Here is an 18,383-nt window from a genome sequence, read left to right as displayed (position 1 = left end):
TAGGATTAAATACAATTTCATACACAGTTACACACTCATATTTCTATGTTTTCAACTCTTTATTTCTTTATGTCTGTGCTGGTTGTAAATTTACCTTTAGGGAACTTACAAAAAGTGCTAGCACTGACAAACCATAGCTGGACTTCTAGTACTACGTCTTTCACCGCTGGCATAATGACCGAGAAACTTGAAACGACACAATTCACATTTGCTGAGCTGTGAAAACACTCAACATGTTTCCTTTATTTTCATATTTAAGCTTCTCGTTTTGGCTAGATATGCAAACCTACTTCCATGTCCCATAAAACAGAATTATAATGTTCCTGTGCCATGTGGAGTACTGTAGGAGCAGAAGCCTGACATTGGTTTTGCTCCCACCCAGAGTCCTCTATAATTCATTTTTCTCACATATGAGATGCCATGGTGACCATATTCTCCGTAAGTTAAGGGGAGCGCGCTCCATCTGGGATGCCAATTTTATCACAGTGTCAAGAAAGGTAATATTCATACTTGATGCATTTGGGCCGTCCAGTAAATGGTGGCAGACTGCAAAAAATAATAATTATTTAACAATTAAAAAAATACTGTAATTTTTTACAAATCTACAACTAAGAGTGAAGAAGCTAATCATTTTGAAATAGTGTCAGTGGTTACCAATGCATTACAACAAGGTTCAAAAATGGTCTTCAATAAACTGTTATTTTTTTAATGCAGAGTGACCTACCTTATTCTTCCTTGTTAAAGGAAAATAAAGATGAGTCCACATTGCATTTTACCATGGGCATTGTTTTATTCAGTGCAGTCCATCAGGAATCTTTCATTTCTGTTTCTACGTCTAAGGGAGGGTTTAAACTGCTCCTCCAGGTTCAGTTTCAGGTTTCACAAAAGCAAACAGATCTGTAAAGATGCGGAGCCGGGCCACAATATCCTGAGTTGTATAACAGAGGAGATAATCAGGGGATGGCTTCAACAAAACTCCCCATCAGCTTGATTCAGAGCCCAGATAAGGCCTAGATTTTTCTCTTGATCCTGATCCTCTACTACCATGAGGAGTTCTTTGCATGGATAATATAAAGGAGGAGGGTAACCATCAGAGAGAACTTCCTTGAATGCTACCTTATGTAGCCCTGAACCAGCAGCCCTAATGGTGGAAGATGGTGCTGGGCTGAGGGAGTAATGATTTTTAGCTTTAAACTGAATTACCAATCGATTCGACCTGCAGATTCAGAACAGAGCTTGCGAAGACCGACTGTGTGGACCCACTGTGCTATGGAGTCGCTTTACAAATTGACTGCTGCACACATAGGGGGAAATATATCTGTATATGTCAGCTTGGCTCTGCATGCACGGTGGCCTGCTGGGCATGAATAGGCCATGTGATCACTGGAGAGGCAGCTGCAGAGTGTTTATGCTGAATTGGGTTGTAAATGAGCATGTATTTGTCGAGCGGGACCTCGGGAATCAGAAGATAACATTCCCAGAGGTTTTGTTTACCCTCTGTACAACTAGATCAAGCCTAGGTTGGTAGGAAAGTAAAGGGTGCTGCTTTACTTCTTTTTTTTTTTTTTTACTCGTCTCCTCCCCTTTTGCTAAATGAAAGGCTCTGTGACATGGCCTGATGCCAAGCCTAAAAGGAAATTGCAAAAAATAATACAAAGCAAATTACTTTGGGTTTCTCTGGATTGGAGGTTGAGTTTTTAACTGTGGTGTTTTTGCTCCCTTTTTATAGAGACCACTGGAGAACATATTAGCACAAGCGTCATGTTCCACAGAACAGAGGCTATGCTGTGATTACCGAGCTCAAGCCGAACTGTAAAATCGCTTGTCAGCAGTTGATATGTTTCTGGGAAAGCATGTGCTCCTGATTGAATTAGTTTTGGGGGTTCTCTGTGGGTATAGGAGGAATGTGTCCATGTTGCTTACCTGCTGACAGACAGCACAGCGCGGATATTGTGACTGCGATTGTCGCCGTGTAACCAAGCTTCAGCTTGCCGAAGCTGCTGTTGTCGATGGAGTAAATTGATGTTGCCTTTGTAATATTTCACATGCAGAATCTCTGAAATTTTCCCCTGCACAGTTACCTCAGTTACCTCAGGGTGTTCTGCTAGATTTATTCATGAGATCCATCTTCAGAATCAAATTGGTTCAAGTGTTGCTGCCAAAATGCAGATGTAAAAGAGTGCTCAATCAGATATCTAAGATATATATATATATATATTTTATTTTTGCTTGGAAGAACCCAAATCCCAGAGTTTCTTGTGAAAAATATTGTATTCCCCTTGCTCCGGCTCCACTCATCTTTGATCATTTCATAACCACTGACCAAGCAATAGGTCTATCTGATTTTGAAATGGTAAGGTATATATTACCAAGTATATATTTCCCATTTGTATGCACACAGAGATAATAGCCTTTGCTTTCAGAGGCTCCTCTGCTTATGTAGTCTGTGGATCTGGATTGTGCAGTTCATGTTTACTGATAGGATCGCTGTGGTTACTTCATCATATTGGAGGTGAGATGGGGTCATGTTCATACAATACTGTGTTTGCCCTGAGGTTGAAATAATTTTGTTTGCTATAATAGCTGTAAAACAGCTTATTTCCCATTGGACATACTTTGATAAGAATATTCCTGAAGTGAGGTTCAAAAGTTGGAGAAAACGGCCATCTAAATCACAGCACTTGCAGTCAGATGGAATAATATATTCACACATGCATGCACAAACACACACACACACACACACTAATATATATATATATATATATATATATATATATATATATATATATATATATAACCCAGTGAGTCAAGTAAATTCTTTATGAGACAGTACAAGCCTGTTTCATGCCATAAGCGATCATCAGCTGTCAATAAAGCTACTCAGGAAAGAACATACCATTTACTACCTCATCATGCACGTCACGTGCACAACGTCCAATGGGGAAGGGAGAGGTGCGACATTCAAAAATTCAAAAATACTTGATTGCTAGCGGTCCAATGGGGGGGGGGGGTATTTGTCTATTGGCATGATTTATTTATAATTACAAAATAGATGCTTATATCTATGTCTGCAACTGCTGGCCAGTTCATTCCTGTTATTCAACTCGGACATTTCTGGTTTGCAAATGATAAAATATTTTTCAGTCAGACACAGATGGTACATTTTACTGCTGGTAGAATATGCTTTGTTCTTTGAGAGGATTTTCCAGGTGGTTGAATAATTACTGTTTCTCTCTACCAATGACCAAATATAACCGCTTAAAGATGTCACATTCTTTAAACGGTTGTTTCTAAAGCTACAGGTGTGCGTCAAACCTCTTTTTGAATATTCCCTCTGTTAGACTGACGTATATCTCTATTTTGCCGTTGTCATTGGTCATCACTGTAGCTTGGTAGATAACCCCTTATGTATATAGCGTTTTTGTTTTTTTTTTCTTCCGGAAACCATCAGTGGTGTTGGCAAGGGTGCTCGAATTCAAGGGGCAGCCAGGAACCGCCGCAGCCGGGGCGCGAACCTGGGTCTCTCGTACCACGGGTGACTATGTTAACCAGTCAACCAAAGGGTCTGACCAGTTATCCAACTGGCGAGCGAGTCCACTCATTCGTGATCGCTACTATATATATATATATGTGTGTGTGTGTATATATATATATGTGTGTGTGTGTGTGTATGTATATATATATATATATATATATATATATATATATATATATATATATATATATATATATATTAGTCACCACAAACTGTAAGATCTATGTGTCTAAGTATTTTAACCACACCATATTAATTTGATTTAAAGTGTTTCCACCTAAATCCACCTCCCCAGCTCTCTCACATATTGGAGGACTATCCTGGAAGTATTATTGTGACTAACAGAGGAGAAAGACAGAAAGAGAAAAAGGGGAACTCATAATGCTGCGGATTGATGGGGGAAAAAAGAGAGATTCATATTCATCTTTTCATCTCATTCACCATGAGGTAGCTTGGTTTTCTGCCTCCCTGTGATCACTCAGACAGTGCAGTCTTTTCACGTCGGGATCAGAATCCATGTAAGCTCTTAATTCTCTTCTGTGAAACAGTTATTGAAGAAATATGCTAGTGGTGCAGAAGGAGGAATAAAAACACTGAATGCCCAGTGTTTGCTCTGCCGTGCAGCCATGTCTGGCTCTCGGTGCGACTCGTATTACAGAGCACCTTTAGCCATGAATTCATTCTGTTAATAAAACCCTCCTATCCCACAGCTATTTTAAAGTGCCCTTTTCTAATGCTTGTTCCCTTCTGCCAAAGCCCTCTAGCAGAAAAAGCAGAGGAGGGGGAGAGGTAGATGACTCGTTTTTGGAAACATGCAGAGCTTGGATGTGCCAGACTCTTGAATGCAGTGTCATAGGCTTGCCGGAGTTGTTTGCTGTGGCGCTTTAGATTTCTCCATAGTGTCACCGTGGACTCGCTCGGATTCATATTGGACTTGCAATGTATAAGAATAACAGGAAATGACCTACAGTGCAAAGCGGAGACAGCGCGACACGTAATGTAGACGTTGAACTAGACTTGCCACTCCACAAATGTACTTCAGGCGTTCAGAATGATGCTGAGAAACATTAGACCTCAGTTTTAATCTGCCATAATCAACTGTTGCTGTTCCCAATCTTTATGTTCATGTTCAAAGCTTTTGTTGCCAGAATGCTTTTACACGTGCACATGCACACACACATGCATGTGTGCACACCGTTTTTTTGGCCCCTGATGAGACTGCAGCAGTGCTTGTCCAGCTCATCAAATCATTTTAATTACAGAGCGTTCATTGTCTGTGCTGACCCATTTTAGCGCGGGCCCTTAACTGTCAGCTGTGCAGTCCCTCCAATCACACTTAATTTCATCCGGCACTTGACTCAATCGGCACTGCCGTGAACATGAGCATTAAACACCTTCTCCCAAAATGGATTGAAAAATAACAATAACAAGATCCACTCCGTGCTCCGGTTGTCCACTGAGGCCCCAGGCCAGCGTGCACCGCTGCTCAGGCATAGCTTTTAATGGCTAAGATTGATACCAGTGGCAGGGGACATTTCTTGGGATGTTAGTCACAGTTCTCTGAGGGGATTTGGGGCTCCTCTTAAAGGGCCCCGGACACACCATCAAGCATTGCTCGCAGAGACGGAGTGACATTTTTGCACCACTAATTAACACTTGGCCCTGCATTTGATTGTGTACTCGCTAATGAAGCTAATGTTATTCAGACCAGTGTCCATGGCTACAGTATATTCAGTTCTGTCTCACCTCTTGGCATTGTACTTGTCTCAGTGAGACGCTGCCCCCTGATTCATTCATTCATTCACACACACGGCTTTCCACATTTTGGCAACACATACCAGAGAGAGGTAATGGAGTTTTAAAACGCGCAAACGATGGATTTCACCCGGGAATTGCTATCGGGCCAAGGACAGACCTTCTCCAGTCCGCCTTTTCTCCCGGAGAAACTTTTATCAGCCTGAGCAAAATTCCCGCAATGGGCAGAATCCATATTGAAAGCAGCATATAAAGTGTTTACAACTGTATGTGTCCCCCTGGGTTTCCCAGAATTCTCCGGGAGCGCTTCAAATGAAGAGCCATTGTTTGCTCAACCCCTTCAAGTCGTATTCACATCCAGAGAAACACAGGCTCGGAGAAAACAGAGACGGCACCGCTTAGAAGCCCTATCGCTCCCCACCATCAGCACAATGTTCCCAGTGTTTGAATAGAGAGGGATATCTCTGAGACTTCAATTTGTTATCTAAAAGAAGAAAAGGGACAGGGTAACACTTCGCAGATAAGCTCAGCATAAGGTTAATTACCAGTAGAGTGGTTGACGCAACCCAGGCACGCCGGGTCCCCAAGTTACACACAGCTGGGGAGCGAGGGGGCCGCTGCTTATTGACAGATGTTTGACTGCTGAAGTTTACAGTTGTGCGCGCATGAGTGTGCGCGCATGAGGTTTTTTTTTTTTTTTTTTTGCGTGGATGTAGAATTGGGTTCCTAAGTTAGATGTAGTTTAGTGGGAGGGCTCTAGGTTAGATCTGCGCCGGTCGACTGGAGCGCCTCCTGCTCTGGCAACTGGGAGTAGAGCTGGTGGCTCCCCTTCTCACCGGTGCGTAACGCTGTTAACATTGCTGCTGATTCTCCCCTCGCTCTCCAGGGCATAGACTAATTAATGGATACCATTCGCAGTTGATTAGCAGCAGTTCTTTCGGTAATTACATTCACATACTAACCACTCCTAAGAAAAGGGGAGGAAAGGAGGGGGGGGAGAAAAAAAACAAAACAAAAGGCTGAAAAATATATTAATACACTTCTCAGTTCGCTCTGATCTTAATTTGCTTCCGCTATTGTTTGGCCTCTGCCAAGATAAGAAACCGTTTTCTCTCTCTCTCTCTCTCTCTCTCTCTCTCTCTCTCTCTCTCTCTCTCTCTCTCTCTCTCTCTCTCTCTCTCTCTCTCTCTCTCTCTCTCTCTCTCTCTCTCTCTCTCTCTCTCTCTCTCTCCCTCCCTATCCGTCTGTTGGAGTTGTTCGGCATTCATAATGTTTTAAGAGAGTGACTTTGTAATAAACGCACAAAAGAGATTACTCAAACGCTTTTGTTGGAAATAAGGGAGAGTGTTCTCGGTGGAACTTCATGAAGACACAAACTGTGATTCTTTCTGCGTCTAGCTGTGTAGGCTGGGTTTGCACTCTTCACTCACAGAGAGGTGCATTGTGCTCCAGGGCCCAGCTGCTAGCCCATAATTCTTCATTCTATGTCCCATTGTTCCTACCTGTCAGCACGCTTGTGTCTCAGAAGAAAGGAAGTGGCTGCCATTTTGCCAGCAGGCTGTGTGTGGGTTGAAGGGGGGGGTGGGTGGGGGTGGAGGGGGGGTGGTGTGGTGTGAAAACACCATGTTATTGCTAACCAAAAAGCAGGTTTTTAATAGCTCGCCCACACTTAAAAGCCCCCAATCTGTGATTGCAGTATTGTGCCCTCTGCTGAAGCACTTGCGCCCCGAAATTGGCTACTGTATTTTGATGGATTTTAAAGAATTGTTTGTGTCCTCTTAAGTTTGTTGCCTGTCCTTTTAGTGTATGTGTGTGGGGGGGGAGTCTTACAGAAGGTTTATTTATACTTACAATTTATACTTACTTACAATGCATCTGAATTTTCAGTTGCAGTGGAATAACCAAGTTATGAAAACTTGATCGAAAAGTCAATTTTCTTGTTTTTCATCCGCTTGTTTTGCTTCTCCAATTTAGGGTGCAGTTGGTTTGGATGAGGATGGGTTGTTGGTTGGCGGGTTTGGTTTTCATCGGGTTAAAACTCGCAGACATGTTTACATTTTGTTCTGTTTGTCTTATAAACCTGTGCAAAAATGCAATAAGATTTTTTTTAAACTCAATTTTCATCTATAACGTTTTCAAAAACAAAAATTTAAAAAGGTTAAACAATTTCCTTTTTTTTTTATTCTCAAACCTACCTGTCATGTATCAGACTGCTTCTATATCACCTATGCTCAAAAGATAGCCATCACTTTTATTTGCCCCCTAAGAAACACTAGTCCCCCTCATGGGTTACTTGAAGTTAATAGCCTGCCACTGCATCATAATATTTTGCTTTGTGATGCAAACACATCCTTAATTGCCATCTCATCAGAGCTGAATAGCCAGGCCCGGTTCTTATTACCTTATTTTAAATTGGCTTGGGCCTTTCACAAGCCTTTTTTTCCCACATAACAATCACAACCAAGTGGCAGAACTTGCTGGTGCAAGGAGAGCATGGGGTTAACTCAGTGTGTAAATATTCCTAGCCGAGTGTGCCGTTTGAATGGGAAGGTGGAGAGTAACACCGAGGCAAATGTACATGGGCTTATTTTATCTCAAGGTTGGATGATCATGTTTTTTTGTTTTTTTTTTTGTCTTCATTTGCAGTTCCAAAACAACAACAACAACTACATGAACATGGCAGAGGCCAATGGTGCCCTACTTGCTGCTGGTGATGTAAGTATGCACCATTTACTTTTTTCCCATAATGCCCAGTACTCGTTTAGCCAATTAAAGTGATAGATAAATCATGTCCGGGTAGATATTACCAATGGGTTAGACAGGTTTCTTACTATTTTCTTAGACCCGATGAATTATCAGTCAGTAAACTGCATGGGCATGCATTATATATCATGGCCACTTCAAATGGCTATACTGTGGTTTAGAAACAACTTCTCACGAGATAATAGCATTTTATGGAAGCAAATTACAATGTAGGTTACAGTACAGGAGCAACCGTTAAAACTAATTTTAATGAGCAATTTAGCTTGCAGTTATTAAACTAATGGTATACTTCTTATTATCCCTATTTCATAAAATTCATCAAGTTATACTCAGTAATGTAGTGTGAATCCTCGGCTTTTGCTGCAAGCAGTATTTGCTCATCTTCTTTGCCTTGAAATGTTGCCTCCTTATCATAGCCCAAAGAGTCTACAACATGAGGAGAGATAAGGGGAGATAAGCCCGGCTTCTGCCAGAGCCTCATCATAGCAACAATGAGTATTCTGAAGGCTGTGTGAGCTCACTCTCTTGACGGCGCTCTGCAAGTCAGAGTGACAACCTAGAAAGTTGGGGATATAAACATGTATTCGTCTTCCTCTTTTCAACGACAAAATCAAGGAGCCCGAGGAGGTGCAGCTGTTCTGTCAGTCATAGTGTCACTTTATTTACGGACACTTTTGAGAACTTCGATTCACTTAACCATTTTAGGCTGCAGAGCGCCGTATATGCGTTGTGAATCACATGAAATGAAAGGGGGAGCATAGTTCTGTTTCCCCGGTTGCTATATAACTGTCTCTGAGCCATAGTACATCTAACAGTGGACTAAATATACCACTTTTCCTCCCCCTCCACCCTCTCCGCTGCCCTGTCATTAGAGACAAGTGCACCAAAAATACCCATCTTCCTCTGTAGTTCCAACAGGCCAATCTCGTCCAGTTTAGCAGGGGGAGATGGATCTGCCTTCGGCACCCACGGCAAAGCGTCATTATGCAGCTCCAGAAGAGAGAAATGCTCGTCATTGTTTACATTTCACATTTTTCACCATTGAGGGGGAAGGGCTATTGTTTCCATTCTCATTAGCTCAGCGGTGTGGATGCTACTGTGACATTCAAGCACCGGCAGCTAAAGCAAAAGTGTTTGGAGTGTGTGACCTCGTGTTCGCGGAGTGACCGCACCACAAAGCCAAAGAGTATTAAGGGAGAAGTTTAATTTCCCCCCACATTTGCTCTGAGTGGGCGCATCCTCTGTATCTAGGGGCTACAGCAGGGGCCACGCCGGCACAAGCTGTTCAGAGAGCGTTCAGCCCCCAGCTGTGAAAGCCCAGTGTGGCAGCCAGAATACGTGCGTGTGTGTGTGTGTGTGTGTGTGTGTGTGTGTGTGTGTGTGTGTGTGTGTGTGTGTGTGTGTGTAGGGAGGGACTACTTGATAAAACAACCCACCTCATTTGCATTTTATCAAAAGGAACAACTGTTTCCAGTGTTATGGCACAGATGGCATTGTGCTTAGAAAGAGAGAGAGAGAGAGAGAGAGAGAGAGAGAGAGAGAGAGAGAGAGAGAGAGAGAGAGAGAGAGAGAGAGAGAGAGAGAGAAAGAGAGAGCGGGGGGGGGGGGGGACAGAGTGTGCAACATGAGAAATCTTAAGTGCAGAGCACCAGTTTCTATTGAATAATGATTCTGGAGCACGCCACATATTGTTCCTTACAACCTGAGCTCAAGAGAGAATAAAGAGTCTTTCCACTTTGGATTGTGTAATTTCCCACCAAAATGAGTTTCTCTTCATTGCCGCGCCGTATTAATCGACTTAATGTGTCAGCCTTGGGCTCTCTGGGTGCACTGGAATGGAAAACCTCCCGTATGACCGCCAGCCAAAGTGAATCTTGGTTTTGTGATAAAGGAGGGATTTTTATGAGCACAACAAATACACATGTCAGTACATATGATCTTTTCATTTGTAATTGGTCTCTCTTTTGGGAGGAAGCGTTGTTTGTGTGTGATTTGTGCAGCGCAGGAATTGTGTTCAAGTTTATGCAGTCACATTCCCCTAGATAGTTTTTTTTCCAAGCTCACGAGAGGGTTACTGTTGTAAAAAAAAAAAAAAAGATCCAGTCTCACAAAAGCATCAGTTCAGAGTGTTGTACACGGGCTTATCATAGCCCTTTTCACACCAAACTGCTGTTATTTTCCTGGGTTTCAGATCTTGGCATTGTTGATAAAAGCCCATTTCACACTGCCAAGTCCGTGCCAGCTGTTTCCTGGAAAGCCTTCCTTCACACACAAAGCGATCCCTGCATTTCAATTAAATCAGACCTCATCATGTGCTCTGTACCTTTAGCTTCTTATTGAACTTCAAAAAAAATAATAATAATAATGGAGAATGGACTACATTATTTCAATGTATTATTATTTTTCATTTACTGCCAATATTTGCATAACATGCCTTTTGCAGTCTTTTTTTTGCGGGGGGGGGGGGTCCCCCTTTTTCTCCCTAATTGTATCCAGCCAATTACCCCACTCTTCCGAGCCGTCCCGGCTGCTGCTCCACCCCCCGCTGATCCGGGGAGGGCTGCAGACTACCACATGCCTCCTCCGATACATGTGGAGTCACCAGCCGCTTCTTTTCACCTGACGGTGAGGAGGGGGACGTAGCACGTGGGAGGATTACACTATTCCCCCTAGTTCCCCCTCCCCCCTGAACAGGTGCCCCAACTGACCAGAGGAGACGCTAGTGCAGCGACCAGGACACAAACCCACATCCGGCTTCTCACCTGCACACATGGCCAACTGTGTCTGTAGGGATGCCCGACCAAGCCGGAGGTAACAAGGGGATTCGATCCGGCGATACCGGTGTTGGTAGGCAACGGAATAGACCGCTACGCTACCCAGACGTCCCATCACACCAGTTGTAAAGTGCAGCAGAATAGGGAGGAATATTTAGTAGTGAGATTTCAAAGCTGTTGTTTTTGCATATGCTTATCTGGAAAGTGGACATACGTTTTCATTGGATGTGTGTTTCACTGAATTGTCAAACAACACATTGAACAAGTGAATGCTGGGATTCTTTGGGACCTTTTCACCCCAAGACGACTTCAGGAAAATATTGTCACTGCCTACAAAAGTTGCTGTGCTCTACCCAGGACCAATTTACTGGGCTTTTGAGCCAAGGAGCTTTTCACAACAAAGAGGATCCTGTAAAAAAAACTGGGATTTCAGTTTGGTGTGACAGGGTTGTTATACGAGTCAAGCACAAAAACCACCTCTTTCTTGACTCCCAGTCCTTCCTCCACTACCTTTTGTGTGTAACCCTTTTTCTCTTGAAGCACATGCAAGTGCCTCGATCTTTAATTTAAAGTCAACCTTGTGCAGTTTTGTTTTGCACAACTCATATCATTCAAATATCAGATATATGGTGGAAGAGTAAGCAAAATGCTTTTGCATCGGTCCGGCAGGCCTACGTTGGCTGTTTAAATGGCTAGTGTATCATTTACCTTATGCACTTAGAAGATGAGATAAGATGACCTTGGTGTGCTTTGTAGAGCATACATCCTAACAGGGAATGCTTGACTGCTCCCCTCAGGAAAAGGATACTGTACACTGAGATTGAGTTCCACTCAGAAATATCGCTTTACCCTCTCAATCAAATTAGGGAGGTGTAATGAACTATAAATATGTAAAAATGGACTGCAGATGATCCCAAATTTGAAATAATGTTGATTGGGGGTGCCATGGCTGATGTTGTCATTCGAGTAGCTGTGCACTCTTGTCTGTCTAGATATTGGAAACCGGAGCCTCAATTCTGTCTGTATTGATTCTGAGGCCTATTATATGCAGTAATTGCATGGTTCTGCCTTTAACAAGTCTTGGTTATTGCATTTTTGAATTGGATTACAAAGTTTATTGAAAGACTGGAGATATTGCCTTGAAAAGCATCTTCGTGCTCTTGTTGTCTTATATTGAAGTCCAGTGCTGTGACAGGGATGGAGACTAGAACCCTGGGCTCATTCACCAATATACATCATGAGTTTCTCATTCATCCTTATTTGTAATTTGTGCTGAATTTTCCAATTTATATGATTCGTGCAATGCGTTATTTGTATATGTAAAGGTATTGTGTTGCTACATAGAGTGCACTGTCTATCATATGCTCTTTGCATTGATCTTCTGTCATCCTTGCTCCAGTGTGAACTGTTACTTCATAGCTTTCCAATTTATCTCTGCACGGACACCCCCAAGACAAAGTTCTGGACTTTTTTTGTGTTTCAATTTAGTCTTTCTGTTTCTGCACAGATTAATGATTTTATGGGTCTTATTTAAACGATCTATAGCGCATGATCTAAAATGCATAGCGCAAGTGCATTTGGGATGTGTCCAAATCCACTTTTACTAGTTAAACATTGAACATCTGGGCGCAAAGTAGGCGCAAGGTGCCAAGTGGTTGAATTTCGTTTCTTAGATAATCATAGGAGGTGTGTTTTGAGCATAACATGGATTAAACCAATCAGAGTGTCATCTCCCATTCCCTTTAATGTCAAGCTGAAAGGGCATTTTGAGAGTATCTGATATCTGTATTGTGACATCCAGGACAGGCGGGACATAACGTTGGGAGGAATTTGATTTGAACGTTGAAAAGTGGACTTGTTGCTAGCTAGCTAACTAATGAATTTTAGCTTTGTGTCGCGAAAAGTTGAAGGTTGATTGATGGGTGGATGTCATGATATTATTGGTAAAAATTGGTTGGTTCAAGCCTATGTGAGCACGCATCATATTTTGTTTTACAGGAACAAAACATTGGATTTTGATATAGAAATACAAAGAAATTTATTTTTTTTAGGCATATATTGTGAGATAGGTGCTCAATAGGACCAGGGATGTGATATAAAACAGTTAAAAGGCATTTTTCATTTCATCTCGACTTTAAAAGCCAAATGTGCTTGCACCTTGGCGCATTGCTATTTAAACAGCAGATTTGGCAAATTGGAGGAACGAACGGTTTTCTGCTGAAGAAATGGATCTGCTCGTGTGCAAAGTGAAAGTCGATCCATCTCTGATCTGTTTTCGATAGGCTGTTTCATTTCATGGGTCTTGCCGGACACCTTCGACCTGATGGGTCCGTTTAAATACCTATGCGTATTGCCATGGTTGTTCAAATAATTAACCAATTTCATACCTCATTACTGCAATTAGCTAATTCTGATACATATTATAGCCATTTTCACATTTATTTTTCAAATATTGTGACATACACAATAATATTTCACATTGTAATGTTTTTAGTTGTAATCATTTGCATGTTTGTGCGCTGCTGCACATCGCTGTGTGTGTAACAAGCAGAGTGTAAGTGAGTTGTGCATCCGCCTATGTAGGTGCATCTTACTATCTGAATAATGCACCCTTTAAAGAGCTGGAACATACTGCGCCATTGACTCTAAACTAGGTTTTAGTTGGTCAATGGCGCAATTGCTTTCCGCTGTCTCAAGATAGTAATGCGCCAACAGTGTGCCTGACCACACCTCATTTTAAGACCAACACACCAATGGGCGCTCAAATGGGCAAAAGTACATTCGCTATTTAAACAACATGGGCCCTGGGCAGGAAAATGACAACCGTGTTGGTCTGAAACTAGCAGACACGTGTGCTGCGCTTTATGCCGCTTTGCACCGGGTGTAAGATGGGGCCCTAAATGTTAAGTTTTATTGGAGAATAAAGTGATAAAGTCCTATGCTGTATTGCATGTGTGACTGCCATTCTACCAGACCTGAGTCAGAATTTAGGAGTAATTCTAACTTCCGGCTACACTGCCTGTAATGCCAGGTGGGTGGTGTTCACTACACGGAGCAACTATTTAATTGTGAGAGGTGCAATCAAAGGACTATTTGAAAGTCATCTTAGTAATTGTTTAAATGACTGACAACTGTCCATGGAACCACTTGAATTGTCCCAAAGAGGACAAAGTATGTGCAGGAGATGCCCCAAGAAGACTATAACTAGTAATTATTTACAATATGAAACACATTTGTATAGCGCTTTTACACTCAGTAGAACACTCAAAGCGCTTCACAGTTAATACCACGCACAACAATTTCACACATACCAAGGGCAGAGGCTGCCATGAAAGCTGCCAACCTGCTTGTCCGGAGCAGTTAGGGGTTCAATGTCTTGCTCGAGGACATTTCAACATGAGGTGAGGAGGAGCTGGGACTGAACCAGCAAACCTGATTGCTGAACAACTAGTCTATCTCCTGACCCACTACCACCCTCGCACAGTGGAATCCAAGCACTGAGGCATGGACATTCCTTGCACATCTGCTCAGGCCTGCTGGATAGATCAGGCCGCTCTTCTTACAAGCCCAGCTCAGCCCTCGTGCCACTGGACCCTTGCGGCTGCCAACTTAACCTGATGCACACACAACATATACACACACACACATATGCTCTCCGCCTCGCTCTCTCAGACTTCTCTCCCTCTGTGTAGTTCTCCCTCTCTTTCTCTATTACATGTACATGCCCACACATTCCAAGCCAGCATCTGGCTTGGCTCTTGGCTCTGCTGAGCCTTTCAGAACAATTTAAATGGATAATCAGGCTGCTGATGCGAAGAAAGTGGATTGTGCATCTCTTAATCTGAGATCAGAGCCCCCCCCTAAGCTGCTCCCTGTGCAGAATTAGACTGGTATTATGTGAAGTGACACCAGACAGTGTGCAACACTGTAGCACTTTGTGGGCTCCATCAGACTGCCTGAGTCTGGCACCTTTCCCTAAGGGAGAGGACCTTCGTTCCCTGACAGCTGACACCTTACATGGACCCACATGAGACACCAACTCTGTGTCTCTATTATCAGCCCCCCCTGTATAGTTGTTAATTTGGATCATCGTTAACAACAGGAGGCAAAACACAAATAGTCTTTGACACTGATCCCCCCCCCCTCCATATTCTGTCTACTTCCTCCACTTCCATGCTGTTTAGCAGAAACCAAACACTAGTGTTCCGCCCTCCGAGTATCCGTCTGTGTTTATCTTAAAGGTCATGGTCATATTTGCTCTTAGTTTCTGTAGAAGTGGAGCTCCCCTCAGCTCACTTTCCTCCTTGAGGATTGTTTCAAATTTCTTGGCCGGTCTGTGTAATTCAGGCCACTGTGCACCATTCTATACATATTGTGGCCTATATAGTTTTGCCCTGGTTTAACTTACACAATGTAATACCACAAAAAAAAAAACATAAAATGTGCATCAGCAAATGGCATCCATATGAGAGTTGATGGAACCAAAGCAATTCATCTGAAGGCCTATAAATGTGGCCGCATAAACTTTTGGTCCCCAATCCTTTCTCTAAGCCCCCCCCCCCCCACACACACACACACACACACACCTATCATTAACATCTATCTTACATCTGGATTGTTCCTAGATATGCAAATTTACTTTTACTCTTAAAATCACTATGCATCTCCAGTGTGCATATTTTATATTGCACTTTTCCTGTGTAAAATATAGATACCTGCATGTATGTGTCACATCGTTTTTAATGATAAACGTTTTAAAGAAAATCCACATGCATTAGTCAAGCCATGTTTGTTATGGAAAATTCATCTCTTGCTGCACAGTAATTTTCTCACTTTTTGGAAATGGCGTAAGAGGCCATCAGTCAGACCGTTAGCATACCGTGAGCAACTGCAGAGGGGGAAACAGTCTTACGCAGCTGTTCTGAGGTTATTTTCAATAACATATTATTGTTTTCGATGTACTACCCCTTTTTAGCTTCCTTCCATTCATGTGTCAGTTTGAATGCGCACGCCAGCAAATGCATGCCTCTGTTTTGGTTTATGTGGTATGTGGATAGGAAATGCAATCACATTTACACTTAACGCTTTATCAGGGATGAAGTGGTTTTGCTCCTAGGGTCACAATTATTCTTGAATGTGTTTTTGGTGCATAAGCACTTTTATTTTTCAGTTGTTAAACCCTATACGACTATGATCACCCAAGATGTATATGTTCATGCCAGGTGTAAAGGAGACCAAACTCATGGTTGTAGACTGGATTACCCTTAGTGAGAACAAGCAAAGACCAAAAACAGAGCCAACTGTGAATCCCTGACACAAAGAGGATAACGGTGCAACAATAATCAGAACTTGCTGTATAAAGTATGCTGAAAATAGCCCGAAGACTCCAGGTCCCGGCATCCTCTCAGACCAAAATTAGATGCAAAAATACGACTACAACATGTCTGCAGATATCTGCAGAAAAAGTAAAAGGACTACTATGATTGAAAGGCCCTGGCACTATCGATGTGCTCCTAGAATAAAAAGCGAGCGGAAAATAAGATTGCATCTTTTTCCCCCGCACTTCGAGACATAACAGATTTTTGTTTAACAGCAAAGTTTAGACAATTTTCCCATCCTTTTCCAATTGCGCTCGTGGCAAATACATTTTCACTCGTCTTACTCAGATCAAAATATATGATGTTGAAAATTGTATGTTTAGGGTCATTCAGTCCAGCATTTTATTTGTCTCAAATAACTCGGTTCATGAGTTCGACAACAGCGAGAAACAAAAAATAAACTTTAATGTTTTACCAATGAGGCAGCGAAATATCACAAATTCCTTGTACTTCTCGGGTTCCTCTGAAATTGTGCTTTTAATCCCAGATAAATGTTCTCAAATTGATTTATGCCATTGCTCTGTTTTTCTCATGAGATGAAGAAAGGACTATTACGAGCGGGCCGCCTCGCCTCTCCTCTGCCAGAAATCCACAACTGATTGAAGACAGAGTCTCACAAACACTTTGCGTTTTGATTAACTTATTTGCACGAGCTTTCCTATAGGGCTGGGGAATAATATGACAGCAAAGGGTCCACCGTAAATGTTTTTTTTTTTTTTTTTTTTTTAGAAAAGCTGTTTGTGATTTATTTAGCTCTCTATGAGCCAGAGGCCAGGGCTGTGATGAATGTAAGCGCGGGGCGTTCAGAACGGAGAACCAACTGAACAGCTGTGTGAAACATGCACAGAAAAGTGAAAGAGTGGTATGTTACAGGAAAAGAGAAAGGAAGAAAGCAAGAAAGAAAGGGGCGGGGGGAGTGAGGACTCTACTAGCTAGCTAGCTGCCTCTGCCACTGGAATTCATCAGTGCTTGTCAGACACTGCCCTGAGTAGGCAATGAATTAGTTTCAAGTGTCTGTGTGCTAAAGCAAGCAAGGGGAACATTAATACTCCCTAATCAAGGGCTGTGCTGGCATATTCCCTCCGCCGTCTCCCTTCTGTTATTCCATCCCCTCTTGGAGACCGAGGGAGACGGTGAATCATGAAGAAAAAAGGTGGGCCATGTAAAAGATGGGCCCTGGAAGCAGCCCGGTTGACTCTTTAATATCACCCGTGCGGGGTATGAACCGAACCCACTGTGGCTCATTGGGCAGGGCGTGATTTCCGAAGCCAGGCCCCATTGGAAATTTTCAGGCGGTTGATCTGACTACAGCGTTGAACCTCGTGCAGGACTGATACGCTTGCCTGTAGGTCACCAGAACAAACATGTTTCCTGACAAAGCTGGCTTTCTCCCCTCCCCCCGCTTTCCTCTTTTTTTTTCTTCTTTTAGCCAGTTACAATGACACACTGTTGTGTGTTCCCAACAGCTTAACAGTGATCTTATCATGTTTTTAGCTTTCAGCATGCCAAGCGCTAGAAGTTAAAAATATCTTAACTTTTAACAAAAGTGTGCTGTGCTTCAAATGGGTTTTCGGTTGTTGCCTAGTAACAACTGCCAATAACCAAGCCTTGCACCTCCAGCGTGCATGCATCGAAGCGTCGCGAGCTGAGGAAGATGTGCCCGGTGGACGCAGCACAGACTTGGTGTCCAACTGCATTTTGGGGTTGAGGCGAAATACGGTCACTGTGGGTGCGAGGATATTAAGGCCTTTTGGAGAGTAGCTCATGTGTAGATGTAGACAAGACTCGAGTAGGTGAGGAGTCCCATCTCCAAGAAGGCAAATAAGCAAATTAAGTGTGACCAAAAGCTTTAATTCGAAAGGCAGAAGGATTAGACTGTTTGATGAGCAGATTTAAGGGTGCAGGCAAGGGGAACAAAAAAGAAACACTTCTGGCCAAGCGTAATAATCTTTGAAAATGTTCTTTAAACCCATCTCCCTGTGATGTGTATTTTCTCTGCACTTCAACCCAACATCTCCCATCCCCAAGATTAAGGGCTTTTATCGTGTATCCTCTCCCTCTCTCCCATGATTGCCGCCTGATATTTTTTGCATTTGGCGTTTTCTTTCTGCACTTACTTTTTCCCCCTTCTTTGCTCAAAGGGGACTTTAATAGGTTTAGGAAATGTTACATCTCAGT

The 18,383-nt window shown here is 42.7% G+C and overlaps 1 protein-coding gene across 1 annotated transcript in view; it reads left to right on the top strand.

The window, feature by feature from the left end:
* The window catches only part of tox3 (TOX high mobility group box family member 3), a 54,490-nt gene that overhangs the window by 23,190 nt on the left and 12,917 nt on the right, over window positions 1-18,383 (top strand). The window contains exon 2 of the mRNA XM_056279053.1: window positions 7,937-8,005. Coding sequence (XP_056135028.1) covers window positions 7,937-8,005 — 69 coding nt within the window. The remainder of the gene's footprint in view (window positions 1-7,936; window positions 8,006-18,383) is intronic.

This window comes from Lampris incognitus, chromosome 4 (assembly GCF_029633865.1).
Source record: "Lampris incognitus isolate fLamInc1 chromosome 4, fLamInc1.hap2, whole genome shotgun sequence".
Taxonomy (NCBI): domain Eukaryota; kingdom Metazoa; phylum Chordata; class Actinopteri; order Lampriformes; family Lampridae; genus Lampris; species Lampris incognitus.
The sequence above is the reverse complement of the archived record's forward strand: the minus strand, read 5'-3'. Positions and strand labels throughout refer to the sequence as shown.